General features: G+C 37.3%; 6 protein-coding genes across 14 annotated transcripts; 3 read left to right on the top strand and 3 right to left on the bottom strand.

The window, feature by feature from the left end:
- The first annotated feature begins 41 nt into the window (after positions 1 to 41).
- Positions 42 to 1797, top strand: LOC126867533 (CCAAT/enhancer-binding protein gamma). 2 transcript variants are annotated; one of them, XM_050622100.1, is made up of 4 exons: positions 42 to 203; positions 549 to 659; positions 742 to 898; positions 980 to 1797. In XM_050622100.1, the coding sequence occupies exons 2-4, from the start codon at positions 549 to 551 to the stop codon at positions 1081 to 1083; spliced, it is 372 nt and encodes a 123-aa protein (XP_050478057.1). In that variant the 5' UTR covers positions 42 to 203; the 3' UTR covers positions 1084 to 1797. The 2 variants fall into 2 exon arrangements, with proteins under 2 accessions (XP_050478057.1, XP_050478058.1); XM_050622101.1 differs by lacking the exon at positions 42 to 203 and adding an exon at positions 229 to 428.
- A 113-nt stretch (positions 1798 to 1910) lies between these two features.
- Positions 1911 to 5120, top strand: LOC126867532 (NF-kappa-B inhibitor-interacting Ras-like protein). Of its 4 annotated transcripts, none has more exons than XM_050622097.1 (3): positions 1911 to 2116; positions 2269 to 2640; positions 4448 to 4593. In XM_050622097.1, exons 1-3 carry the CDS (start codon positions 2018 to 2020, stop codon positions 4550 to 4552), a joined length of 576 nt encoding a protein of 191 aa, XP_050478054.1. In that variant the 5' UTR covers positions 1911 to 2017; the 3' UTR covers positions 4553 to 4593. The 4 variants fall into 4 exon arrangements, with proteins under 4 accessions (XP_050478054.1, XP_050478055.1, XP_050478056.1 ...); XM_050622098.1 differs by lacking the exon at positions 4448 to 4593 and adding an exon at positions 3180 to 3317 and having other exon boundaries at positions 1912 to 2116; XM_050622099.1 differs by lacking the exon at positions 4448 to 4593 and adding an exon at positions 4951 to 5120 and having other exon boundaries at positions 1914 to 2116.
- Positions 3157 to 6275, bottom strand: LOC126867526 (fatty acid 2-hydroxylase). Its single transcript, XM_050622082.1, has 5 exons — positions 4903 to 6275; positions 4515 to 4740; positions 3815 to 3975; positions 3360 to 3696; positions 3157 to 3299 (listed from the first exon to the last, which is right to left on the bottom strand). Exons 1-5 carry the CDS (start codon positions 5191 to 5193, stop codon positions 3214 to 3216), a joined length of 1101 nt encoding a protein of 366 aa, XP_050478039.1. The 5' UTR covers positions 5194 to 6275; the 3' UTR covers positions 3157 to 3213.
- A 140-nt stretch (positions 6276 to 6415) lies between these two features.
- On the bottom strand, positions 6416 to 16601 carry LOC126867514 (sodium- and chloride-dependent transporter XTRP3). Of its 3 annotated transcripts, XR_007690331.1 has the most exons (13): positions 13959 to 16601; positions 11906 to 12138; positions 11672 to 11692; positions 11250 to 11471; positions 10971 to 11081; positions 10645 to 10886; positions 10396 to 10540; positions 10111 to 10312; positions 9881 to 10040; positions 9632 to 9794; positions 9335 to 9535; positions 8729 to 8796; positions 8134 to 8280 (listed from the first exon to the last, which is right to left on the bottom strand). XR_007690331.1 is itself a non-coding variant. In XM_050622057.1 (12 exons), exons 1-12 carry the CDS (start codon positions 14206 to 14208, stop codon positions 8128 to 8130), a joined length of 2103 nt encoding a protein of 700 aa, XP_050478014.1. In that variant the 5' UTR covers positions 14209 to 16594; the 3' UTR covers positions 6416 to 8127. The 3 variants fall into 3 exon arrangements, 2 of the variants coding, with proteins under 2 accessions (XP_050478014.1, XP_050478015.1); XM_050622057.1 differs by lacking the exon at positions 8729 to 8796 and having other exon boundaries at positions 6416 to 8280; positions 13959 to 16594; XM_050622058.1 differs by lacking the exons at positions 8729 to 8796; positions 11672 to 11692 and having other exon boundaries at positions 6416 to 8280; positions 13959 to 16599.
- A 1838-nt stretch (positions 16602 to 18439) lies between these two features.
- Positions 18440 to 20906, bottom strand: LOC126867524 (venom serine protease 34-like). Its single transcript, XM_050622077.1, has 8 exons — positions 20719 to 20906; positions 20201 to 20418; positions 19902 to 20123; positions 19611 to 19809; positions 19342 to 19542; positions 19118 to 19266; positions 18865 to 19018; positions 18440 to 18792 (listed from the first exon to the last, which is right to left on the bottom strand). Exons 1-8 carry the CDS (start codon positions 20762 to 20764, stop codon positions 18767 to 18769), a joined length of 1215 nt encoding a protein of 404 aa, XP_050478034.1. The 5' UTR covers positions 20765 to 20906; the 3' UTR covers positions 18440 to 18766.
- A 388-nt stretch (positions 20907 to 21294) lies between these two features.
- On the top strand, positions 21295 to 25003 carry LOC126867515 (centrosomal protein of 89 kDa-like). 3 transcript variants are annotated; one of them, XM_050622061.1, is made up of 8 exons: positions 21295 to 21813; positions 21916 to 22290; positions 22398 to 22677; positions 22757 to 23343; positions 23445 to 23932; positions 24006 to 24258; positions 24324 to 24622; positions 24724 to 25003. In XM_050622061.1, the coding sequence occupies exons 2-7, from the start codon at positions 22249 to 22251 to the stop codon at positions 24597 to 24599; spliced, it is 1926 nt and encodes a 641-aa protein (XP_050478018.1). In that variant the 5' UTR covers positions 21295 to 21813; positions 21916 to 22248; the 3' UTR covers positions 24600 to 24622; positions 24724 to 25003. The 3 variants fall into 3 exon arrangements, with proteins under 3 accessions (XP_050478018.1, XP_050478016.1, XP_050478017.1); XM_050622059.1 differs by having other exon boundaries at positions 24324 to 25003; XM_050622060.1 differs by having other exon boundaries at positions 21295 to 22290; positions 24324 to 25003.
- Positions 25004 to 25334: the final 331 nt, after the last annotated feature.

Here is a 25334-nt window from a genome sequence, read left to right as displayed (position 1 = left end):
AAATGTACCGATAGAGGGCAGTCTGTGTTCCTTTACGTGCCTGTAAGCTTCTTTTAAGTAGCATTGCATCATCAACATGACGTATCGAAACTGTGTTTTACCGTGACACGCATGATAAATTATTAGCAACAAAAGTCTCAATTGTGCAGCTTTTATGGTGATACGAAATCAAGAATTTAGAGTATTTGTATGGAATATAAAAAGTAAGTAAAATTTCACATGTACGTAACGCGACATCTTTCGTCATATGAGTTTGCCTTAGAGTAAGTACTTACGTACTCTAATCGTTTAAAATAGACTATATGTTCTGAAAACACTGACCCTAACTTACATGATGTGACGTATTGTCTGTTATGGATTTATGATTGTACATAAATACATTATATACATATATTATTTGAGCTTACTACTTAAATATTTAACAAAAAGTAATTGAATAAGTAACAACGCGATATTTTATTTACAAATTTAACAATATATTTAAAGCACTTAAAAGTAGCATTCATGAAAGTTTTTAAATTGAATATATCTTTTAAAATGAATTGTAGATGGCACCCAAAAATAAAGAAAATAACACATCTGGAAATAAGAAAAAAAGACAAATTTCTGAAGAAGAAGATGATGAAGATTATCGACGGCGCAGAGACAGAAATAATCAAGTAAATGAAAGCAATTAATTATTTTCTAGAAACTATATTGAAAACATTTATATATTTATTTAATATTCTAATACTTTTTTAGGCTGTAAAGCGTTCTAGAGTTAAAAGTAAATTACGTACACAACAAACGTTAGAACGTGTAAATCAGTTAAAAACAGAGAATGAATTACTTGAGGAAAAAATTAAGATGCTTACAAAAGAATTAGGATTTTTGAAAGACCTTTTCCTTGCACATGCAGGTATACAGATTTACATTATGATCATGTAATCGTAATATCTTTTTATAGTTTTTAATGTATGTGTTATGCTTATAATTTTAGGTTCTAGCCAACATTCTGTAAGTTTTCAAGATGTAGACTTAAATGCTCTTTTGGCTGAAGACACAAAACCCGTGGAACAGGTGAAAGAGACATCTAAGCCATAGGTCAGAATAAATTCCACGTGAAACAAGTAACGTGGTATTGATCAGATCTGAGATGAAGATGCACTTTGGTTCGTCTATTTCTAATAAAATGTCAGACTTCTTGGAAAGATGTCTGCTTATAATCGACTTTTAATGAATTTGAAATGCATGATATCTTAGTGTATGCAGGCCTTTGCATGTGAAATTCATTATTATTGAAATCTCAAACACCAAATAAGACAAGCAACAAAATTCAAAGACTAAAAAATTGACAAGGCATGTAGAGATCAAAATTACTGTCAATGGAGGAAATGATATGTTACATGAAGAAACATACTGTATTTGCAAAAAAAGATAGGTGAATAACAAGAATGCGTATAATACATTTAAGTATGTTTACAGCGGTAAAAATTTAATGATTCCACAAAAAGAATATATTTTGATAATAAATTTACATGTATATAGTAAACTCTTATTTACTATAATGATAAAGATAAAATTCTATGAGTTATAGTTGCTTTAATAGCATTATTTTAAGCATTCCATTGTAATTGAGTTTTCGGTATTTACCGTTAAATATTTTATGCAATTGAAATATTAAACGGACGAAGTTTTATAAATTATAATATGACAAAAATTTATTTTAAGAAACTATATTACTATAGAAGACATTTATTGTTATAATGTTTGTGAAATGTCAAGAATTTAGAATTAAATAAACTGAAATACCAGCCAGTTACTAGTATTTATTCAATTTGTAAATAAATTTATATTTTCCGAAATGGGACATATCTTTGATGAGAACAGATAGTATACGTTTCCCCTAGGAAGACAGCTGTCTTCATTCTGTTACTAGAGTTAATGTTGACTTCAGTGACTTAAGTTATTTTTTTAATAATGGCATGAGTTTTAATATCGGAAGTAAATATAGCGCAATTTAAACGAAAGATTGGATATGGGGAAAACGACAAAAGTAGTTGTTTGTGGAATGAAAGGAGTAGGAAAGACTGCATTATTGGAACAACTCATATATGGAAATGTCAATGCCAAAACAGTAAGAATATAGGTTATGTTTGTATAAAAATCAATTGCGGTACAATATATTTCTACGTTACATACTGATTCTCAATTTTAAATTTGTATTTTAACTACAACAATTAACGTGCTATATTTATTTATGTCAAATTATATTTTATAATTTAAAAGGAAATTCACCCTACGATCGAAGATATTTATGTCGCAAATATAGAAACTGATCGCGGTACGAAAGAAAAAGTGCGATTTTATGACACTGCGGGACTGGAATCTCCTCAGAATAATGCAAATAATCAGCAACTACCTCGACATTACCTTGGTTTCGCTGATGGATACGTTTTAGTTTACGATACCGCAAAACCTGAATCTTTGGATGTGTTGTTCCCATTGAAAAAGGATATTGACAGGAATAAAGACAAAAAAGAAATAACCATGATCGTTATTGGAAATCGAACTAAAGCTGAGGAAGAATCTCATAGTTTGGAGAATATAGCAAGCAAAGCTGCAAATTGGTGTACTAGAGAGAAACTGAAACATTATGAGGTAAATGTTATGGATAGAGCAAGTTTGTTTGAAGCATTCGTTAATTTATCGTCTAGGTTGAATCCTCCTACAAATAAGAGCACATTCCCACAGTTAAGTATGGGTAGAAAAAACATAAAAGTTGATGGACTTTAATCACATTTATTTATAATCTTAATCTACAATTAATCACATTTGTTTATATCACTGATGACGATGGTATTCTTTTAATCATTGATACTGATTTACTTGTTTAGTATGCTCAAAATATTTTTATATAAAATAAGCGTATATTTAAAGGATCATGTACTTAAAACATCAATTTGCTGAGGTTCTTATAGCAATGAATAATGATACTCTCTTCTCTGAAAGATTTGGTTCGATTCTATGTACGTTATTGTACATATATCTTGTGCATTTTGTTTCTTGTTTGTACTTAAAATATATATATATATATTTATATTTTGATGATATATATATATATATATATATCATCAAACGAACGATAGTATATTGTAATTGACTTCTTTTTGTACTGTTTGCTTGTTATATGTACATAGTTCGTATATAATTTACCATTACGGATGGATCGATTTACCATTCAATGGGCTTCAACAATTGCCGCAAACAAATATTCGTTCTGAATATATAATCCCATAGTTTACTGGTGATACCAAAACCTGAAGAACAAAGTTTTTATTTATGATTCATCTAGTTTTTAGAAAGCAAGTAAATTTTACCTAGATCATGATGTAAAAAATGATGATAGTTATGATTCCTTTTCATTAAGTACATGTATGTTCCAAATTTCGGCGCGCCATGATGTAGATAATAATGTGTTAAGTCGTAAATCATGTAGCCTATGAGACAAATTTTTTTTACATTTGATACATCATTGATATTTATGATAAAATCAATAAATATAAATATTTTAATGCCAATACCTGTCATTGTACCAGAGAGTATAAAATAAAAAATCGTTTGTGGAAACACCATATTATAAATCATTAGTAACAGTTTTGCTACCAATAAAGCTGGTAGAATAGGAAATACTAATCTTCTTTTATCAAATGGCGCCTATAAAAATAAAATCATTATGTGATTTAAAATTATTTTCATATATCGATTCTATCGTCATTTTTTTTTCATTTTCCTTGTAACCAAATAAATTTAAAGACTGAAAATTACTTTTTACCTTGTGATGAACACCGTGTAGTAAAAAGTGCAAAGTAATAAATAGTTTCGAGTTATCGGGTGGTTTAAAGTGAAAAACTTCACGATGAACTACGTATTCTAACATAGTCCATATGAATATACCGAATATAAACGAAGTTAAAGGTTCAAACACGGTGCTTTCTGAAAATAGACAACAGTTTCAACAAATAGAACAAAATAAATTAATCCTTTCGCATCGGAGGACGAAATATCTCGCCACGTAATTCGTTCATATAAAAATATTTGTTCATCTGCATAAAGCTTCGGAAGAGATATCTCGCGTGTCCTGTCGTTGGAAAACATGCGATACGTGTCGTCCAACGATTCGCATAAAAATCAATTCGTAAGACACTGCGTTTGTGAACGTAAAGGGGATTAGGAATGTTAAATGAAGGAAATGTTGTATGAAATAGTTGAAAGCATGGTATTACATGTATGTAATGTTATGTTACACAGACCGATGTGCGACTTTCAGTCGTAAACATTGAAAAACGAGAACGTGAAATATTTCATTCAAAACATCACATGAACAATATTGGAACAACATTACATGGCGAGATATTTTATACATTGATATAAAGGGATTAATAAAGTTACTATAATTCTTAATTAGGTAATGTGTGGAATAGAAATTACTGTGACTGATAGAAAAAAAAACGAATTAAAAATGGTAAAAATACCGGTATTGATGGCAGCGATGCGTGCCAATCCGTTATAAAAGAAGTAAAGAGACATCGGAATCCATACTATCGGTATCAGATACCAAGGAGTAATTGTTAAACTTTCTAAAATGTTTGACTTGAAAAGTTTAATATCCCTATACACTGGTAAATTGACCCATTCCCAATAATGATGACCCAGTGAACCTACTTGTCCAAGTATAGCTTTGTCCCAATCGATCAGATTCTATAAACGTTTAAATGAAAACGTTGTCAGTTCGTAACTCTCGATAAATTGTTCCATTTATATTTGCCGAACGTTATTTTTTAAAGCGTGAAATGCCTAGTACAAAATTCGAAGATAATACATACAAGTACATATTGCAATAAATTTCCCTGTTGTACTTACTTCGTATTTTTGATATTTTTCTTGATTCAACGTGAACTCCTGCAACAGGTGGAATGCCGCTTGCGAGTGGGGAAATTCTTCGAACGCCTTCTCTAAGCTTCGATTTTTAAAGTATCCCAATATCTTCGTTCCACCGGGGTGATACCGAAGAAACTTTTGTATATTGTAAGATTGATTTTGATAGTTAACTAAAAAGTCATTGTTTTGCTTGTTTTCCATTGATTGTAATTCAGATTTGGATTCTGTGGTACGCTTGCGTACATCGCGAATAGAGTCCGTGGTCTTCGCCATTGAACCGATCAAGCTGATTGCTATTCGCAATCACCGGAATATATTATTGGAAAAAAGTTAGAAAAAGTTGTGTATATATATGTATATATGAAACGTTGTAATTCGTCGATAGACCGATGGATGAGTAATGAGCAGAAATCCGCGAAATATCTACTTTTACCTGTCGAATGTTTATCGTGGCACACTTGATATCTGATAGAACTACGTGTGTACGGTTATCGTACAAACAGACAAATTACATTATCTTTGATGTGTTTCCTACCTTGATAAGTTTCTATCTATACGATGACGTCACCGTTTGACCTTTTAATGTATTTTTAACTCTTGCTGCTCTTCTCGTCTTTTTTGTAATAGTATTTGAAATCGTTAGAAATTATCATTTCAATAGGCTAAATCTCTGTCATTTACGGACTTATACAGTACCTATAGCTCGAGAGTTTCCTTCCTTCTGGTGGTGATTATATTTATCACACAGTAATACTAATGAAAATTATTAATAAATTATAAATAAATTATTAATCCTGAGATGTCTCAGGAATTTGCTTAAGCGGATGACAATTTTGTAGTTGCATTGGACGCGAATTCGCGCGAACTGACGGTCTGATCAGCTCAGTATGCCAAAGCAATCAAATATGTATTGTGGAACGACCAACCACTTTTATCAACTTATGCCCATCTCAACTTGTACGCTAAGTCTATATAAGTCTGCTTTTGTGAGATTTTCCAAATAGAGCACTTTGTGTAAGTCATCAATGGTTCTTGCCTTTTCCTACGGCATATGCATGATATCGACTAAGAATCTGCAGGGCGCATCAGGTTTTGACATTTTCCAGACGACTCTCTGACTCGCGATTTTGATAAGTTAGTGTCTCTCGTACATTGCTGAATTGTATTTTCGAAAGTTTTAGTCTGTGTACAGATAAAGAATAGTTATCGGAAAATAAATATCTGTCTCTCGGCACACGATCGTATGCTTCATTTGTCAAAACGTCAGTTTGTCCAAATTCGCGTCTAACGTAACCACAGGCTAACAAAATTTATAAAATCGCTCGATGCTGCATGTGCGGCAATAATTATATTACGTATATCTTATTTCTTACATCTAAAAAATCGTACATTTGCTAAAAATCGGCATTTTCTTGCTCAAATTCCGTTAAAACAGAATCAAAGAGGAACAAGCAAGGAAAAGATCGATAGATACATAGGTATTCATAGACTCGTGTACTCGGCAATAAATAAGCTTTTATTTAAACGTTTTGGATATTTGTGTATACAATATACCCTATGTACGATCTATATTTAAATGTCTACGAACGCAGCAACGATCATGCTCCGGTATGTCAAGTGGAAAAAACAGAAGAACTGAAAGAGGAGAGAAAAGGAACGGGGTAATACCCTATCACGAAGTTAATCTGATTGTGAGCACACGCGCTGCCAAAAATATAATATTTCAAGCATCGCGATGACAATGCAACGCGATGAACAGTGTATCTCGATATTCTCTTTTCTGTTAGAATTGCTATTGATGTTTTCGAGCCAGGTACTGACCTTGTCAAACGAGTATATTACATCGCTTGACGGAAAGATATCCGCCCTTGCGTTTGCAAAGTATCTGTTCCTCCGTAATTGGTCATTACTGATCGAACGTAATCGATCCTAGAAATTAGAGGAAACGAGAAAAATCAACGAAGACACGAACCGCGCGTGTACACAGTTTTCTCAATCTCTCATTCACGATTTTCTAAGGAACGATTGCGCGACCGATACCGACCACATTGAGCTCAAATTGAACTTCGACAAAGATTCGAATCATCCCGAAGAGATTTCCGCTTCGTGGTTCTTCTCTTTTCTCCATTTTTCTCTCTCTTGTTAAGTACGATCCTGAAAATTCTTCGACCCGATCTCGACATATCTGCCTCGGAGACATTCAAATTTCACAGTATTTCGCGATCTATCTCTGCTTTAAGTAATCGGGTTTCTAGCAATTCGGAAGTATTACGAAACTCAGTGAAGAGATACCGTCTGTACACTATTTCCTACTCGTACAGTTCTATTTAGGCGAGTAGGTTTATAACTTCTAATTAGGTTTCGATATTTGCAACTTTTCTCTTTTGACCATTTCTTCTCTTCTCACCCCTGAGGTTTGGAAGCAATAGGAACGTAGGCACCGTCTAGAAATCGCTCGAAAATTTCAAGACGAATGATCGATTCTACGTACTATGAATCTCCGTACGTTTTGAAGGTTTCGTTTTTAATTGGACGAGCTTTTGTCAGAATATTTCATTGTTTGATCCGTAACATAAGTAGACGGTACTCTTTCTAAAGATACGAAGGAGGGAGGCTAATATCAACGCGATTCGTTTCTTCGCGGAAGAAGTCTAGACTTAATAATGCTGCCGTAAGGGGTTCGTGCGTAATTCTGCATTTTTTATTTTTTCAACTTGCTGTATAATACCGATCATACGATCAAACGAACGAACTAGATGGACTGGACAAAAACCAATCGCCTGAAGGTATCGATCAGGTCAAGTCAAAGATAATTTAGATCTCAATGAAACCGAGTCAATCGAACAAAGCTAGCAAGGCGCGACGAATCGATTTCGAGTGCGATTAGAATCGGCCTCTCTCTCACTCTTTACCATGCATTCTGTGACGCCGAGTATTTTTTTGAGTTTTCTTCGCTTTTCCGTTTCTTATTTGCTTTGTACACGTTAATACCGTGTCATAAGTTCGACGGAAAGTAAGTATTGCTTTTAAAAAGCACCGATCGTTCAATTATTTCATTCCTCGATTCGGATTTGCAATTCGTATCATTTTACGCGTCTCCTAAGAACTGAAATTCCAAAGGGACAAATGTTCGATTTACCCTTCTTTCCCTGATTTGTTTGTAAGAAGAAACTGCGCGACGAAAGATCGCGGACCCGACACTTGCTTTTAAAAGTCCATCACTTCCATTTTGAAGGGTTTACCCTGAAGCTTGTTGGGGACGATCTTCGTTATGGGCGGTGCACTGTTGTTGTCATCGTCGCTATTCACATCTTCATCCTCTTCGGGAAAATCTTCGAGACGGTCGTGGTACTCGTCCAACTGAAAATTGAGATTACTACCGTTAATTACAAGTGGCCACGTTCTTCCGTGATCGAATCGTGAACGAACAATCGCAGCTAAGGCTATGCGTGATTTGTTCGAAACGCAGGCCAGCCAGGGCGTGTTCCTTATTAATGAAAGAAAAGTGCGGTGCCAGTGAGATATCAAAGCGAGAAAGCTCTTGTCCGGTGAACTCAAGTACCGGGTTCGTTGGTTTTTCTTTTTCGCAGACAACATGCCGACTTCGCGCGATGTCTAAAATCTGGCGATCGGCAACGTTCTCTAAGTCGTAAGATTTACAAGCCGCAGAAAAAACACCTTGTTCGCGTTTCCTCCGTTTCCCTCTTCGTACTCGAAGATCATCGTTTCAGTAGAAACAACGGTGCAAAGCGCGTAAAATTAAGCTAAGAGCATTCCATAAACGATAGTACGTATACTACGGACTCACGTGTAAAGTAGCTATGGAAGAAGCGATTAATCGACGTTACCGCACACAGAACGGACGCTTTCCTATAACTGCAGGTACGTCCAACGTAAATCTTAATGCTCGTTCAGGCTTAATCGACGCACCTTGAGTATGTAATTCTTCTTTCTGACTCGCACTCGTGACGCTAATAGTGTAAGCATGTCTCTCGGTGCGCCAATTAAGTCACTCTCTATTACGATGACTAAGTCTCTACGTTGTCTAGACAAGCATATGATCGTGCCTCGCGTGTTTTATCCATAGTTAATCAAGACTGGTGATAAAAGACGAATCGCCGAGTCAGTGAAGCGAAATGATATAATTCATATAAGTAGTGAAGGTGGCGCGATTTTCTTGGTTTAAGATAATCGTGTTGCTCGATTTATCGAGCATACTTTTCAAACGCACGAAATAGTCCTTGGTGAACGTTCGAGAAGCTACAGAGTGTAAATAAAAGAAATACACAAATGCAAATGCGTGTGTCGTGATGTATACGATTGAATAGAGAGAATAATGGAGGATGAAAGGAACGTCGGGCGGATGTTGTTGAAACGAGCTCATCGCGGTCAAAGATTTTCTGGATCTACTCACATCAACATCGCCCATCATCTCTTTGGTAGAAACAGTGGTATCTATGCGTCGTATACTGCCTTGATGAATGTCAACGTCCAGCTTGACGCATTGGAACCGTCTCAAAAGAAATACGATCGGTATTGGCGCGATGCCCGCGAAAATGATGACGACCGCTATGGCCAACACCCAACCGGGATACGCGGTGGGTACGGCTATACCCTGAAACGTACAAAAGGAAATATCGAGGTCGAGACGTATTAGAAAATTTGACAACGAAAGAAGCGAAAATTCGAAAACTCAAAAAGTTTTTCTCACCCGTGACGCGTCCCATGCAGAATATGTGGGCTTTTTGATGAACATGGATGCTATACTGGAAAGGAGAATGCAGACCATAATTATGGGGGCAAGAAATCGCCAGGTAAATTGCCAATATATCCCCGGTCTGTATCCTGTCATTTCCTCGATATCTTTCGTGAATCTGGAAAAGAATTGTTTCCTGTTAATTAAACGTGAAATGTTCCCTTAAACCAGGAAGGACCATCAAGTATAAAAGTTTTAGCGTACTTTTCGTGACCATAAACGAAAATGACTGAAATCATTTCCATGAGCGCCACCATTACGAGGCCAATGGTACCGGCGAAACTGTCGAACATTTTTAGCCAATATTCCCCAGCACCAGTACAGAATATTAAACCAACGAAGAAGCAGACCGTACAAACCACCCCTAAGAAAAAAAATTATCGTTTATCGCGTTTGTTCTATCGTGAATAGAAGACGACAATGATCTTACCTACCTGTTATGTATTGCTTCTTTATTCTCTTGAACAGATCTATGTCGAAGATGACACATAGCATTCCTTCTAGAATACCGATCTGGGAACCCAGACCGAGTGCTAGAAGCATTAGGAAGAAGATACAAGACCAAAACGGAGCGCCAGGCAGCTCGACTATCGCCTGGGTGAAAACTATGAAAGCCAATCCTGTTCCTTCGGCAGCCTAATCGATTAATTAAAAAAAAAAAAATAATTTAAAGACCGTCTTTTTAAAACACAAATATAAGAAATATGTTTGCCGATTACATTATCCAATTGCTCGTTGAGACTACAGGTTTCAAGTGTGAAGTTCATCGCAGATGCGTTTAACGTATTTACAGTTTCCTCGTATTCTTCCATGGTAATGTTCTTGTACATTATATATCCATTTTGAAAAAGTAAGTCTATATTACTGGAACAAAGAAATGGAATTGCCCGATCGTTAATAATCTGGATGATCTTCCTTGTTTCATCCCTAGAAATTATTTCATGGAAATTAAATAAAAATCAGTTTACCTCGCCAAGCACTTATCGACGTTTGTCATTGCCTTAAAGCCTAGAATGGCGAATATCACGACACTCGCGTAAATAGCGGTGAAGGCGTTACAACCGCTAACCAGGAGCACGTCCCGAACGCAGTTGTTGTCCGGAGTGTTGTAAGAACCGAACGCGATCAAGGAACCGAATGCTAGCCCGAAACTGTAAAAAACCTGCGTCGCTGCGTCGAGCCAGACCGTCGGCTCTAACAGTTTCTCGATCTGCAGATGAAAAAGGCAACCGTGAAAGTCACGTGGAAAACAATGAAACACGAGAGTCTCATCGAAAAAGTGGAAATCAATTACCTTTGGCGTGTACATGTGGGCTAATCCAGCGCTGGCACCTTTTAACGTTATTCCACGAATAAAAAAGATAGTAAGCACCAAATACGGGAACATGGATGTAAAATATACCACCTTTAAATCAAGCAGAAACATAAGTCGTTGACACAGTATATCTGACTCTCGCATTTACACGGAGGAAAAGGCGGACGGGAAAATGGAACAGGAAGTAATTCGAAGGGAAAGTAAACGACCACCCGCGAGGAAAAGAAAAACCAATTAAAACACTCGACGTTTTCCTACCTTTCCCGATGATTGTATTCCCTTCATCACAATAAAGAAGACGACGATCCAACTCAACAGCAGACAAAGGACGATCCACCACTTGAGACTCTGTCCTTCTTCGATCGACGGTGCCGCGTCCAATGTGGTTCTGTACCAAAAATATGCAGTTTCCGAACTCTTCGCGCATTCTTCGACTGGCTTATTATCAATCTCTGGACATTTCGCCCATGGTAACGGCTCCTGCGTTGAATCGTTCGTTCGTCAAAAATTTACCCTCGACATCGTTAATCAGATTCGCGTTAATCAGAAAATATAAAAGCGTCTAATTTGCAATTTCCTATAATAAGAACTACATCATGCGCGACGCGTTCCATTTTATCCATTTCCTTTCCAGGCAGACTAGTGAATGCAAACGAAAATTGAAATTGACAAGTACTTACGTTGAACTTAATCGTGACAGCCTAATCGAGCAGCATGAAACATAAATCGTATTCGTTAATCGAACGATCGCGAAACTGTTCTGGTACCCGGTGATTATAGCACCCGCGTATTCCATCGATCAATTAAACGCCATAATCGAGTTGGTATTAAGCTCGTTTTCGATCGTCGGAATAACAACGGCCTACGGTTTTATTGATTGAATCGATCGATCATCGGAAAACGAAGGGACTCACCTCGAGCGAATTAAAAAGATAATAGAAGCACCAGGTAATGATGACGTTGTAATAAAGCGCCACGAAGAAGGTGACGATGCACGATGCTATTCCTATACCGCCTAGCCATGGATGTATCGTGTTCCATACACCAAGGGCACCCTGTCGCATTCGTTGACCGAGACCCAGCTCGATTAAAAAGAGGGGTACACCCTCTAGGATTAGCATCACGAAAAAGGGGATGAGAAAGGCACCTGAAAAGCGTCCCGTGCATAACATGTTTTACCCCTGGCAATTTTCTTTTTTCTTTTGCTGTCTAAAAAGCGAGATCTGTATTCTTCCTATTCTTTCTCTCGGTAAAATAATATCGTTCCTTATCCCTTCCCCTTCCTCACCCCATCTCTTGTTCCTCTGACCCCTTATTACAAAGTGAATGCCGTAACCGTTCTCTTTTAATCTCTCCCATTTGCCAGGGCTCGGCTGTGACCCTGCTTAGAGAATATTCTTCGTTCCCCTTTTTTCGCAGTAGTCTAGTTTGAGACAGCCGCAGCCGGAGTGTCTGGTACGGTATTGATCGAGTGACGCGTATCTACGTATACGTACATACGTAGGTACACGTTCCATCTTATTCGAACATTCTTTACCAATTTTTTTCATCCTTCTCGTCATTCCGATCGAAAGAATTTCGGGAGTGTCGATAGGCGGCATACTATTGATCAATCGTGTCACGTACGATGTGATATTACCGCGATTACACACGTCCCCAGCGTAAAAGGCTGGATCGTTCAAGTATGCGGCACGCGATTCTCCTGTAAGACTTCTCGATAAATCGTCTGACTAAAATTCCCGATTCTACTTATGCCGTGTTCCCATGGGTCGTTCGCTACTCGTCTCCGTTATTATTGTATTTCAAACATTTTGAAATACCAATCTCTAAACTGTTCTTCCGGAAAAACGAAAAAAAAAAAAAATAAAGAATACTTCTTATCTAAAAAATTGGCAAAGGTTTCGTAAAAGACAGAACAGACGATTCATAAACTCGATGCGGATGTGAAATTGTTACGTGTCTGCCGATAAGAACGTTAAAAATCGATCGACGCGCGTCGAACGTCGGCATCAGGCTGAACGATGGCCTCGACATCGGTGTCGTATTGTAGCATAAGGAAATTTCCATTGAAAATCGAGTAGAACCGGGCTCGTTTTTGGTGCAGTGGCATATACGTTCTGGCGAATCGTTAACACGAACGCTGACCTAGCCAGAACTTAGCTAGAGGAAACGCGCGGTTCGGTCCTTGCGTTCTGCGCAATAGTAGTCTCTTTCTCTCTCTATTCGTCGGGTCTTGGCTCGTCGACGTTCGTAACACTGATGGAAATTTCCACGTCGAAATTCGCGGGGGCGTCCGATTTAACGGTCGCGTAAGCCATGTCCCTGTGACGTAACGCCCTACCGTCGTGATTTCATTCGTGCTTCACCCGCCACCCTTGTTCGCGCATCCACCCACGTAAACCAGCAATGTCTATTTTCGCGATACGTGTGTTTCCGTTTCGTTTTCATTGGAATGTAATCGAGTTACGCCAACCGCGGTATAGGTCGTGGATAGAAGAAAGATCATGGATAGGGAAAGCAGAGGGTTCAAGGGCGAATTTTATAGGATTTTATTAGTTTCCCCAGGTTTCCCTCCGTATTTGGATATTCGGGAGGAAGTATGGAATACGATAGCCGAAAACCAAGGACTGTTCGCGACGTTCTCGCTGGTATTTCGAAGATCCGTGAAACGCTTCGAAGATATATATTTTTAAGCGGATAGGCATACGGCGAGGGCAGGAAAGGGGGGTTGGTCGAACTATGTGACTGAAAATAGCGTATAACGTTGCGTTTTACGTGGCCATTCGATTATAGCGGCTTTATATCCATCTCCGTATTAGAGAAAGTTTTCAAGGAGAACGGGTAACGATTCAAAGTTCAAGTTTAATGATTTATCGTTTATGCGTCTTTTTTTTCTTTTCGACGAAAGAGGCGATAGAGATGAAATAGAAAGAATTAAGAAATCGCTCATCGACAAATATTACTTACCTCCTCCGTTTTGTTGGCACAGGTAAGGGAATCTCCAGATATTCCCGAGACCCACGCTGTAACCGATAATACTGAGGAAAAATTGCATCTTGCCGCTCCATGCTGCTCTGTTTTCTTCCTTGGTTTCTTGACTGCCAGCAGCATTTTGATTTCCGGTTATCACGATCGTCACGTTCTGACCTGCCTGACGTTCCTCGTTCAACGGAGCCAGCTCATGCCCATTTCTCGTACTCTCGTTCTTGACTACCATGCTTCACCTCGAAGTTCCTTGTTTCAAAGACAAATTGTTCAATTTCCGCCTATTCTTTCCTTTCCGTTTTCAATGCTCTGTTTTTATTGCTTATATTCTCCTCCTTTCCTTTTTTCCTGTCTTTAGATGCTTTTCGCGTTCGTTGAGAAACAAGTCAATGGACCAGTACAGATCGGGATAACCGAGCCGATGTTTAAAGAGTGTACAGGTATATTTTGAAAAATCGCCACGGCGACCAATTACTGGCACGAGAGACTAGGAAAACGATAAATAGTGGCAGCAACGAGTGACTGCTATCGAGAGCAACAACAGTTTAACAATAACAATAACGACGACGACGTTAACGAGTGTGTCAACGACGCCGACGACAAAGACGAGGACGAGAATGACAACGGCAGTTCAACAAAAGGCCCAACAAGGATCTTAATCGTTACGTTTAACTATAAGAATATTTTTTATTATCTGCTGTGTTTGTTTTTTCTTCTCTCTGTTAATATAATACCGTTATCCTGAATAAGTTAGATCTCTGTGTAGAAAAAATTCCTTAGAGTAACGCGGAAGGCATGCCTGGTACGAAGAACGCGGCTGTTCGTCGGAGCAGCTCCTACGTGGACGCAGGCTCCTTTCTGTGAACAACAGAAGGGAAAAACACACAGTGGGCTATTCTTCTTCTCCCTGTTCACCTTACCGTGCTTTTCGTCGTAAGAAATCGTATTATTCTTTATTATCGATCGGTTAAAGTGTCGTGTGGACGTTCACGGAAGTTAAAACTCGTGGTTCGAAATGTGTTCGTTACAATATACGAAGGAAGAATGTGGCGATGATACAAAGAGATCAACAGAATTACGTGAGAATTATGTGATTCACATTGGCAAGGCTGAAAATCAACGATTCAGATATCTGTCTCGGAGCAGCAAGTATAATCGATACGGCGTGGGTTGTATACGAGGGAAAGAATCGTTCGTATATCGGACGCAATTTTTTTTTTAATTTGCACGTTGCGAATCGAGAGATTCGTCGTTTTCTTAACGATATCGGATCGGTTAACGGAATAACCAAAAGGAACACGACATACGTGAATTACGAGACGAATCAGAAGAAAAAAAAAGGACAAGGGGGTGATCGAAGAAAGGTGCGTGTACAACGATCGTTGAAAGGGTTTCTATTTGTACGAGCGAGAACATCAGTTTGTCCGCCATGCGAAAACGATGCATCTAAATCATGAAAGATCGCCACAGCGGTCCAGGCACAAGGAGAATCACTTTAACGAGTCGAAGCAATCGGAGGAAGCTCACGTTTCACGTTGCTAACAGGATTATTGTCCTGGAACATGCCCCCGATCTTCCGTCCTCTCTTTCCTTATACCGTGACACCGTTCTTCTTTCAATTTTCTCCTCTTTCGTCTTCCGTGGATGCTGACGTTTCTTTCGATTGCCTGTGACATAAGCTTTACAAGCGAGGGACAATTCTCGTACTGTAGAAAATATTAACGACGATTTACTAAATCGGCAACGTCATTTGCATCGCGGTCATGGTTCTCTTTTCTCGCGCACACTCTTTCTCTTTCTCTTTAAGCTCGCTGTCACAGTCGTGGTACCTACACTCTCGAGTGTATATGTTATTCAAAATGCGATATAGGGGACGTACACAGAGCAGAGTTGGCTGCCGCTGAATCGCTCTTCTTCTCCTAACAAAACTCACGAAACTGGCCGAACTCGAATCGTATTCAATTATTTCGAAGTGACGGTCCACTGATTGAACCGGTGGTGCTCGCTCGAACGTAGATAGTAGACGCGTGGTCGGGGGAAAGAAGGAATAATTTTTGGAGCCATGTAGTTCGATTCTGTAACCTCCCTCCTCGCTCAAACCGGGCTATTTTTTCTGGCTGCTACGATCAGTCCCACCTTTCGTTTTTTCGTTCCTCCGGCCTCGGTAGGCCTTTGGTATTTCTCGTTCTCTTTATCTCTGATTGGTCGGCTGACAAACAGCCCGCGCGAATTCTCTCCGCTCTTCTCAAGTTGCTGTGCCTGAAGAGACTCTAGCAACGCGCCCCGTGCACATGAACGTCAATAACCAACTGAACCACCGTTGCGCGGCTGTGTGCGCGCGCGCTTATGCACGCACGCGAGGGAACCAACGGGACGAAGCAGACCCTGGAGCTTCGACGCTTCGACAAAGCTTTGCACAACGCTTTCAATTCCCGATTGGCCGTAGTAATTATGTACATATGGCGCATACGCTCTACGGTCACGCTCTTCCGACTCCCAACTGTCGACTCTCTGCTCTTCCCCACGAACTAGACCGCTCAACGTGTATCAGGAACGGCCGAGTTGCCACTGGCCGACTTCCTCGGGGAGAAAATCGGGAGAAGGCCGTGAGCAGAGGGGAGAAACTCGTTCGAACTGATCTATCCCTCTGTACCGATATATTCTACCCAAAGAGGACGAGGCTATCTTTTCCTTGTCCTCCGTGTTTTTGGTCAACGTTACGTTATACCCTGCAAGAAGAGTAGGAAGGTTGACGCGCGCGCGCGCGCGCGCCTCGTTGCACATCGATCTTCGTCGCAGCCAATCCCCGCCATTTTCGTTTGCCTCGATTGGCTCACGATCTCGACTTCCCTCGAGTCTTTACAAATAGAATTCGCCTTATTTTTTTCTACTTTCGACAGACGTGCTTTCGACTCTAATCGATCGGCCACCAACAAAGTTTACGCTTTTACTGACCTTCGACCCTCGAGACCTAGCTTCCTCGAGGTTCTTACTGATCGTTAGCTAAGGTCAGGTGGTTGCACCATGAGTGAAATCACATTGAAGGTGAATAGAAACTGAGTGCGGTGTACATTAAGGAAGCAAATAGCAATTGGTTTGCTTAAAAACAACAACGGTGTTTACATACAAGGCACTCTAACTCCTTTGTTTCTGTTTCATTTCAATTCGTTCCGGTCGATTATAGCGTATACATTGTCGTTTACAAAAAGGATTCCAATATTGTTTGATCGATATCGGACGATTCTACTTACGAAAAGACTAGCATCTATTTTTTAAACCGATTGCTAATAAAGTACAAATTTGTTACGCATGTTACGGGGACTGGCACGAAATTTTCATAAACCACATCTGGTACTCGTGTGAAGACGACGAGAGTACCCATTTGTGAGAACCATCATCGACTAAATAACTGTGTCAAGGGCAGATCACGTCGAAGAAATCAATTTGTTTAATAAATATCTCTCGTGTACGACGATATGACTGATTTTGTGCGATCGTACGCAATTGCGCCACGAATTACCCGTTCGGCTTGTCCGATTAATTCCCCCTTTCTTGTCATCTATTTATAGTGAACCGAGAAACCTCGGCGAGCAGACAATGTCTAAAACGATTCATCGTTGATTGTGCTTATAAATCAATTTCTTTTCCTTTTCTCGTCGATGTTTACTTCCTTTTGTATTTCACAGGTAAACAGAGATGATTATATGTATTTGCTCTGGTTTGAACGTAACCGTGGAGCTGTTGAATATTCCCTCTCGTAAAGTGTCTCACGTCACATCCTCATTCACGAACTTATTAATAATGAGACATTGTTTACACGCAGTTAATTTCTAGTTATCTACGTGCAGGCTACGCGCGGCTTCTAAAGAACGACGCGCTGATATATACAGAAGGATCGCGTCGCGTGGCGATGATACCTCGATGATTTTCTCTCGTACCGTTACATACCAGCCACGTATATAATCGTTATATATAACGTATATACGATGTATATACGTTATATATCAGAAATCGCATTGCGTAAGCGTTTCATAGTTACCGATCCGTGCATAAAAATTTAACTCGTCTCGAGCAAATTCATAGATTAGTTTTGCTTACGATTTCATATCTGCATGCGATCGGAATGTTTGCCATAGACACGCGGCTTTCGTGACCGAAGGCTTTACTTAGTTTATATTTCGCGTGCGTCGTAATATTGCTCGTCTTTTCGTGTTGCGCGTAACAAACGATTGCTAGAGATCTCGCTCGATGAATCTGACTATTCCGTCTATGTCGATAAAAATAGGTTTTTGTACGAATAGGATAGTTTTACAATCGATTTGAGTGTTACAAGATACAGACGCTCCGGCGTCGATGTTTGAGCGTTCTTACGTAAACATCAAATAACATTAGCGTAGGCAACGGCGGGTGAAGAAGAGTTGAAAAAAGGAGGAGGCAGGTTGGGGGTGAAATAAAAGATTCAATTAGCATGATTTAACAACATATATTCAATAACATATCTGAACGTTAAATTAAATAAGTAACGCTTTCGTCGTCTCCAGACTTGAAACAATAAATCGACACATCCTAATCGTTTGATACCCGCATGATATGTAATTGCCGATCTAATACAATTTTCGTGCGAATAGTATATTTGTATTCTTATCGTTTTCTTGGGAACATTTTAAACCTGTAAAACGAGGAAATTTACCTCATAAGTATGTCAGTTGCGTTATCAGCGATATTAATGAAACGACTAGGCCTGCTATCCGGATTGTGTCAAATCGAGTCGAACGATAAGCTGCATTGTCTTATTCTATGATGCAGTACGAAGCGTCTGAAATAACAAAATTGCGAAGGTTACGCGGATATAGCTTTAACTATTTGCATCGCATATTCTACGTCTTACCTGAAGTTGCTGAAATAATCCAGTCGATGTAAGCTCCAACTCTGGTATTTACACCACCAACGACGGCACAAGATCTACCCTTTGCAATGATTCCTATGAGGACAAGTCGTCTAGTCGTCGGGTTTTGCCATAGAACTGGCCCACCACTATCCATCTATTTTTTAAACAAATGCTTCAGTATTACTGCATTCGTGGAAAATTTATTTAATCGATCGATCGCGTCGATTCTGTTGCAATTCAAAGCGAAATTTACTTGACACGAATCCTTGTTTTCGGCATAGGTGCAGATTTGATCTGTTGTTACATTATAATTTCTAGAACACTGTAGGTATGTAAGCACGCTTAAGGTAACTTTTTGCAAAATATCAGAAGTTGGGCCACCATAATCCGTTGTTCCCCAACCTAATTTTATCAAAAATGTTGAGATATAATAACAAAGCTAATCGTAACACAGTATGTAACCACTATATCACTAACCCAACAATTCAACATAATTGCCACCAAAAGTATCCGACGAATGTTGAAAAGGTAGACAGGCCGGACCAACCTCGTTAGTGAACTTAATTTCGTTCTCTGTTTTTACGACAGCCACGTCATTTTGATCATCTCTTTGAGCGTAATTAGGATGAATCACAATTTTGATTATTCGATGTAATACCGTGGCGTTTGTATCCGACCCTAAAGATCGAAATCAAATTAGCCACGATGCGAGATACCAAGTACTTGCATTTACAGTAGACACTTACCTGTTCGCAAATCATGATCGCCAACCAGGGCACCCAAGTCCTGGTAGTCTCTCTCGAAGACGCAATGTCCCGCTGTTAGTACGTATCTTTTGGAAATTATAGTGCCTCCACAGAATACGACTCGTCTTTTGAAGTCCACAATACCAACCATCATAGGGAACTCGTTCACCCCTGTATCATTTCCACCGACGATGCGGCTCTAAGAACGGTTAACAGAAGCTTTCACTTGCTTAGAATAACGTCACTCAATCTAAATGAAGCGTCGATGAATTTGCGTAAATATATACATACAGGGTTTCTCCATCCACATTCACAATCTTCGAAATCTTGGGGTCGCTTCACTGATCTCACTTCACAAGCAAAACGACCACCCCTTGACCACACTGGTGATTGCAGCGTTACAACCATCGTGTTTGATTCAGATTGTATGTTAAACTTTCCATTACCACAATACCGATGCGTAGTAGAAGAATTGACTTGCACAGCTACTTTGTCTTGGAAGCAATTGGAACTCTGCGCGAAAATTATTCGTTATTTTTGATTTCTCTTACGATTAGTAATTAATTCTACAATGAAAACTATAGCCTTACCCATGGTAATTCAAACGTGCTACAGGTTAAATCAACTTTATACTCGCTTACGATGGTCCATGAACATGATTGTGACCTGCTATAGAAATTCGGGTATTCGCGGTTCTGAATGAAATATATACTACCAGGAGTTAGTTCGTGATAGTAGGTGCAATTGCTATTCGCAGCATTACTTAATTCAATCGAAAATATAGACCAACAAAATAACAAAACCGCCGCTGCAATGAAAACAAATTTTTTCTTGGAAAATAATCAGAAAAATAAATGTAAAAAGGTTTTTTATTTTCAGCGAAAAATTAAACGTAAATTCGATAAAGTGCTCGAAACGTGATAGCGTCTGAATTGGATGCTTGAAATCAGATATATCTGTGATATAATTTACTTTTTGCAGATATGGCAAGATAATCAGAAATACTTTGATATAACACCGATTGTATACGATAAGAAGCACTTTATGAATGGTTGCAAATTCTTTGCCCCAAATTTCTTTTGCCAAATGAAAGATTCATTATGTGTACCTTGTATCATAAAACCGTGGAACGCAGCGGTGCGTATAGAAAGCATGATGCTTTGATCAAAAATTTGTTACGCGACAAGTACGAAGATTTCGGAGACACGGTCGCTATCTGTCTATTTGTATTTGCGTGCATTCCGGTGTTTTTATCCACGTCGCGAAGGCGAGTTAAGGCAGCAACTAATAATTTCGCGGGTATTATCACGGGCTCTTATCAGAGGTAGTTGCAACCTCGAGAATAAAAGTAGATTTACGACAACTACTTAATATTTTCGTAACAAAATTCATACAAAATTTCTTAATGTTCATATTTACCCATTTTCAAAACGTACATGCTTCATTTTTTAATTAGTCGATATAATCGTTTCGATTGGGACTGACGTGATAGCTTATGTTATGATTTTTCATTGAAGATATCCAAGATATTGATATATTACTTTTAATTAGAAATGTGTAGATATTTCGCGAGATTATAAATGCGAGATATCTTTCGGTAATTAATTCATTTATCACTTGATAAGATAATCAATTAATTCTTAATATTTTTAGCATTCTAAAAAAGTTTTTTCATCTACTTTATATTTGTTAGATAAGTATTTACTTAGATAATTTTAATCGTGTAAAATAATAATTTGCTTGTAAATGTAGTATGAGAATTTTTCTTAATTTATGATTATACGTAACTATTTTCCTTTTTTTTATATGTTGTAGACTTTATTGAATAAAATAGGGTCAGCCGTATCGCATACTTTTTCTTGTTTCTCATATATTACATTCGTATTAAGATTAAAGATAAAATATATAATCATAATATACCTCAATTCATAATTATGTACTCGTAAAATGCATTTTCCTTTCAACATTTCCTATTTAATTGACGCAGATATAGATACAACGTCAAGCAGTCGAGGACATTTTAGATATTGCTGCAATTAGAATGTAAAATATTGATAGTAGTAGTCATTTCTGTACTGATTGTCGAAAATTTTGCACACGTAAAAATGACTTGTTTTTCCATCTTGGAAGTGCGATTTTAAAACAAATATTTTTATATTAGGGAATTTATATTGGAGAACGTACAAGCATTTTACTCCAGCAAGTAAGTAAATAAATATTATTATATAACGATGTGAAGAATCAAAATTACCAAGAATTCAAAGATTTTGTGTGGCAAGATTCTAATCTATTTGAATTTTTTTAGATTACTCTTTATGTAATTGCTTTTGAATCATCTTGACATAAGCCAATAATATATCGATTTAAAATAGGGACAGGAAAATCTAAGCAAACACCATCTGGTGTGAATGTTTAGTACAAAAGTAGTTGCTATGGCAATAGACGTTATACAAACTCGAAAATTAATAAAAATATGCACTGCCGTACAAATGTATACGTGCGTATTTTGTTTGACTAAATTTGTGATGTTTTTATCGCGTAAAGTTGATCAGTTTACCTGTGATTTCAAATATTTTAAACAGTTTTGATCAAATGATCTTATTAACTTATATCAGGTTTAAACTATAAAATAACGAAAATGGCTAATTGTGATAGTATTATTACCCAAGAAAAAAAGAAGGTAATTATTATTAATAGTAGAATTAGTATATTATGTTCGTAAGAAAATAAAAAGCAGTGAGCAAATACTTCATATGACCTTAACCTCATTTTCTTTATTGTACACAGCATAACTACAGAAGAACAACAGGTGTTAAAAGTAATCAGGATACAACTTCCATACCAATTCACCGTCGCAGACGCGTTGCAAGAACCAAACATACACTCAAAGCTCACAATGTTTACAAATATCCATCAGATTGGATAACTGATAATGATATCATTGAACCTGAAAATGAATTGCTTTTGAGAAATAGAACTGAAACATATGAACATGAAAGAAGTAAAAAGGTAAACGAGGATGGTAGTCTTCAAAAGCAAGCATTTGATGAAGTTGATGCAGATTCAGGTATTAAACACTCATAGGTTATAAGACGATTATTGACTTGGACGAATTACAATCAAAATCACATACTGTATTATTTTAGGTATTATTTTATCACGAACAAGAAAACATGTCTCACGGGATGCAATGAAAATAGCTGATGAGTATCAGAAATTGGAAAAACGTTATAAAAGTGTACAAGAAGAATGTCAGAAATTAAGTGATATATTGGAGCAAAGAGAATTAGAGTATAAGAAAGTATGTTTACATTATGAGACGTTAATACAAATGATTCAGGAATTAGAAGAAGCCAAAGTTTCTCTGGTTCAACACAATCAAAAACTTGAAATAGAGAGAGTTCAGTCGAATGAAGATATAATACTTTTAAAGAATATTGTTTACCAGTTAAATACCGAATTAGAGAGATATCAAGACAAATTGGGAGGTCAAAAGCATGAAAATGTTTCTGTACATGCAGAAAATGAAAACAAATATGATTCAAGGATTTGGGGAAGTATTAATTTTCATGCATTGGGACCACTTTTAAATGCTTACCAAGAAAATTTATCAGAAAAGCAGGAACTTGTACACATGTATGAACAGGAAATGGCTGAGTTTAGTAGTAGATGTAAGGAAATTCTTACGGAAAATGAGATTATGCACAGAGAAGTAGAAGGATTGAAGTCAGAGGTAAATAATTATAAATATATAGACGATATGGATAAATAAGTGTATATAAAAAAAGTTGCTTTACATCATACATATAAATAACTACAATAAAAACTGTACAGTGTGATAGGTATACAAAGGAAACTAAAAAGTTGTTTGAAAATACTATGTTACTAAAAAATCAAAATGATATTTTAAAAAAGGAAGCTGCAAATGTAAAGAGGGAAACTGATGATATTCGTTCATCATATGAGTTAAAAATGGAAGTAATTTTAAAATGTAATGAAGCATTAAAAAAGGAATATACAACCACAGCATCCGAACTGAGCAATTTACGAGGAAAATACGAAATTTTAAGCAAAGAATTTGAAAAAATGAAGAGTAAAGGAGATCAAACAGTACCTATTGTTGTTCATACTACCGCTATCGAAGAATGTAAAACATTGTTAGATGAATTAAAATATCAATATGAAAGTGAAAAACGTAATCTCTGCAATCATATAAAACGTATAGAGGAGAATCAACCCGAAAACGAAAAACAACTTATAATGGTTACAGCTGAAAGAAATCATTTAAAGGGTCTTGTAGAAAACCTTGAAACAACCTTAAAGTAAGTTATTTATTTGTATATTTTTTATGCAAATGTTCTATTCATACAGAATGAATACTTAGATCATTTTCAGACGAACGCAACATAGAATTGAACATATGCAAACTATTGTTTACTCTACTCGAGTTTCTCGTAATTCCCTGAAGGAGAAATTAAGTAAAGTGACTGCTTATTGCGAAGAACTGTTTTCCGAATATGAAAGAATTGTTATAGAGAGAGAAAAATTACTCGCTTTCTTACGCGAAACGGAAAAAGAAAATGCAGATATGGATCGTCTTGGTAAAAATATTAACAGTCGAGTGGAAGGTTTAAAAAGTCAACTAGAAGTACGTTTAAAATATATGTAGTATTTAATAGAATAACAAAAATCTTAAATAATTTATAATTTCAGATTGTTCGAAAAGGTACGAAACAGCAGGTAGATTCTGTGGAGAAACGTATAAAATTACAAGAAGTTCATGTACGCCTGATGAAACATGACTATCAACGTAAAATACAATATTTAAACGATATAATTAAGCAACAGGAAGAAATGATTGAAAAGTTACAGAAAGAGAAGCATTCTAGTCTAGATAGTTCAAGTCTAGATAATTCAACAAGACGGATACTTCAGACAACGAATGATGATAACCCAGACAACTGTAATACTGGAACGAAAAATTCATGATCTTTGAATCTAGTTCATAAAAGGTCTGCATACTATAAAACTCGTGATAAGATCGTCCATAATAGATTGGACTTTGAAACTTATTTTCAACGAATATCATAATAAGCATCTAATTATGGAATAGGTGCTACTCGAAATACCGTCCTCATATTTACAAACCGTGTCAGTCGCTTTATTTAGCGGTGACATCAAATGAAGCAAGTGGTTGCGAAGGCTACTGTACTCCACTCTATGAACTGTCGATGGCAGTGGAGGCTCTAATAATCATATGGTGAAAAGTTGATGTCATTCGTTATAGGTATGATGTCAGATGCGATCCATTCATTCATATGTAAAATACACCTGTTTTAGCTTTAAATTTTTTTAAATAGAATTTAATAATAACCTTGAGCATCGATAACGTATCTATATCGATATTTTAATAACCTGTCCATACGATATATATCCAAAAAATTAAGTACTTTTTCAGTTGCAAGGATATAAAAGATAAATTTTTAAATTCATATTCCTTCCGATCTCTCTGCGTTTCCTTCTTTATTTCGCTTTAGTCTTTATTTAGGAAGTTTGCATATATATTCTGATTATTATCATAATTGTATATTTCGAAGAAAAGAAATATTGTAAAAATGAAAAAGATATGCCGAGGAAATCGGAATAAAAAGTAAATAGAAATAACTTGTATTGAAATAACGAAAAAAATGATTTTTGGAATTAACCGCGTAATAAAATAGTGTG

This window comes from Bombus huntii, chromosome 7 (genome assembly GCF_024542735.1).
Source record: "Bombus huntii isolate Logan2020A chromosome 7, iyBomHunt1.1, whole genome shotgun sequence".
Classification (NCBI taxonomy): Eukaryota; Metazoa; Arthropoda; class Insecta; order Hymenoptera; family Apidae; genus Bombus; species Bombus huntii.
Note: the sequence above shows the minus strand (reverse complement) of the source record. Positions and strands in the feature narration are given on the sequence as shown.

What these genes read in the sequence shown, in the direction of transcription:
- LOC126867532 (XM_050622096.1), top strand. Translation starts at nt 2,018, where the DNA reads ATGGGGAAAACGACAAAAGTAGTTGTTTGTGGAATGAAAGGAGTAGGA. An exon ending in GAAATGTCAATGCCAAAACA is followed by an intron (nt 2,117 to 2,268) that starts GTAAGAATATAG and finishes ATAATTTAAAAG; the next exon opens with GAAATTCACCCTACGATCGA.
- LOC126867533 (XM_050622100.1), top strand. Translation starts at nt 549, where the DNA reads ATGGCACCCAAAAATAAAGAAAATAACACATCTGGAAATAAGAAAAAA. An exon ending in GCAGAGACAGAAATAATCAA is followed by an intron (nt 660 to 741) that starts GTAAATGAAAGC and finishes ATACTTTTTTAG; the next exon opens with GCTGTAAAGCGTTCTAGAGT. An exon ending in CCTTTTCCTTGCACATGCAG is followed by an intron (nt 899 to 979) that starts GTATACAGATTT and finishes TTATAATTTTAG; the next exon opens with GTTCTAGCCAACATTCTGTA.
- LOC126867514 (XM_050622057.1), bottom strand. Translation starts at nt 14,208, where the DNA reads ATGGTAGTCAAGAACGAGAGTACGAGAAATGGGCATGAGCTGGCTCCG. An exon ending in GTGCCAACAAAACGGAGGAG is followed by an intron (nt 12,139 to 13,958) that starts GTAAGTAATATT and finishes GACGCTTTTCAG; the next exon opens with GTGCCTTTCTCATCCCCTTT. An exon ending in GAATACAATCATCGGGAAAG is followed by an intron (nt 11,082 to 11,249) that starts GTAGGAAAACGT and finishes CTTGATTTAAAG; the next exon opens with GTGGTATATTTTACATCCAT.
- LOC126867526 (XM_050622082.1), bottom strand. Translation starts at nt 5,193, where the DNA reads ATGGCGAAGACCACGGACTCTATTCGCGATGTACGCAAGCGTACCACA. An exon ending in CATCGCTGCCATCAATACCG is followed by an intron (nt 3,976 to 4,514) that starts GTATTTTTACCA and finishes GTCTATTTTCAG; the next exon opens with AAAGCACCGTGTTTGAACCT. An exon ending in TTTTTTACATCATGATCTAG is followed by an intron (nt 3,300 to 3,359) that starts GTAAAATTTACT and finishes TTTGTTCTTCAG; the next exon opens with GTTTTGGTATCACCAGTAAA.
- LOC126867524 (XM_050622077.1), bottom strand. Translation starts at nt 20,764, where the DNA reads ATGCTTTCTATACGCACCGCTGCGTTCCACGGTTTTATGATACAAG. An exon ending in AATGTGGATGGAGAAACCCT is followed by an intron (nt 19,810 to 19,901) that starts GTATGTATATAT and finishes AACCGTTCTTAG; the next exon opens with AGCCGCATCGTCGGTGGAAA. An exon ending in CAATTATGTTGAATTGTTGG is followed by an intron (nt 19,267 to 19,341) that starts GTTAGTGATATA and finishes TGATAAAATTAG; the next exon opens with GTTGGGGAACAACGGATTAT.
- LOC126867515 (XM_050622061.1), top strand. Translation starts at nt 22,249, where the DNA reads ATGGCTAATTGTGATAGTATTATTACCCAAGAAAAAAAGAAG. An exon ending in TTACCCAAGAAAAAAAGAAG is followed by an intron (nt 22,291 to 22,397) that starts GTAATTATTATT and finishes TATTGTACACAG; the next exon opens with CATAACTACAGAAGAACAAC. An exon ending in AACCTTGAAACAACCTTAAA is followed by an intron (nt 23,933 to 24,005) that starts GTAAGTTATTTA and finishes GATCATTTTCAG; the next exon opens with ACGAACGCAACATAGAATTG.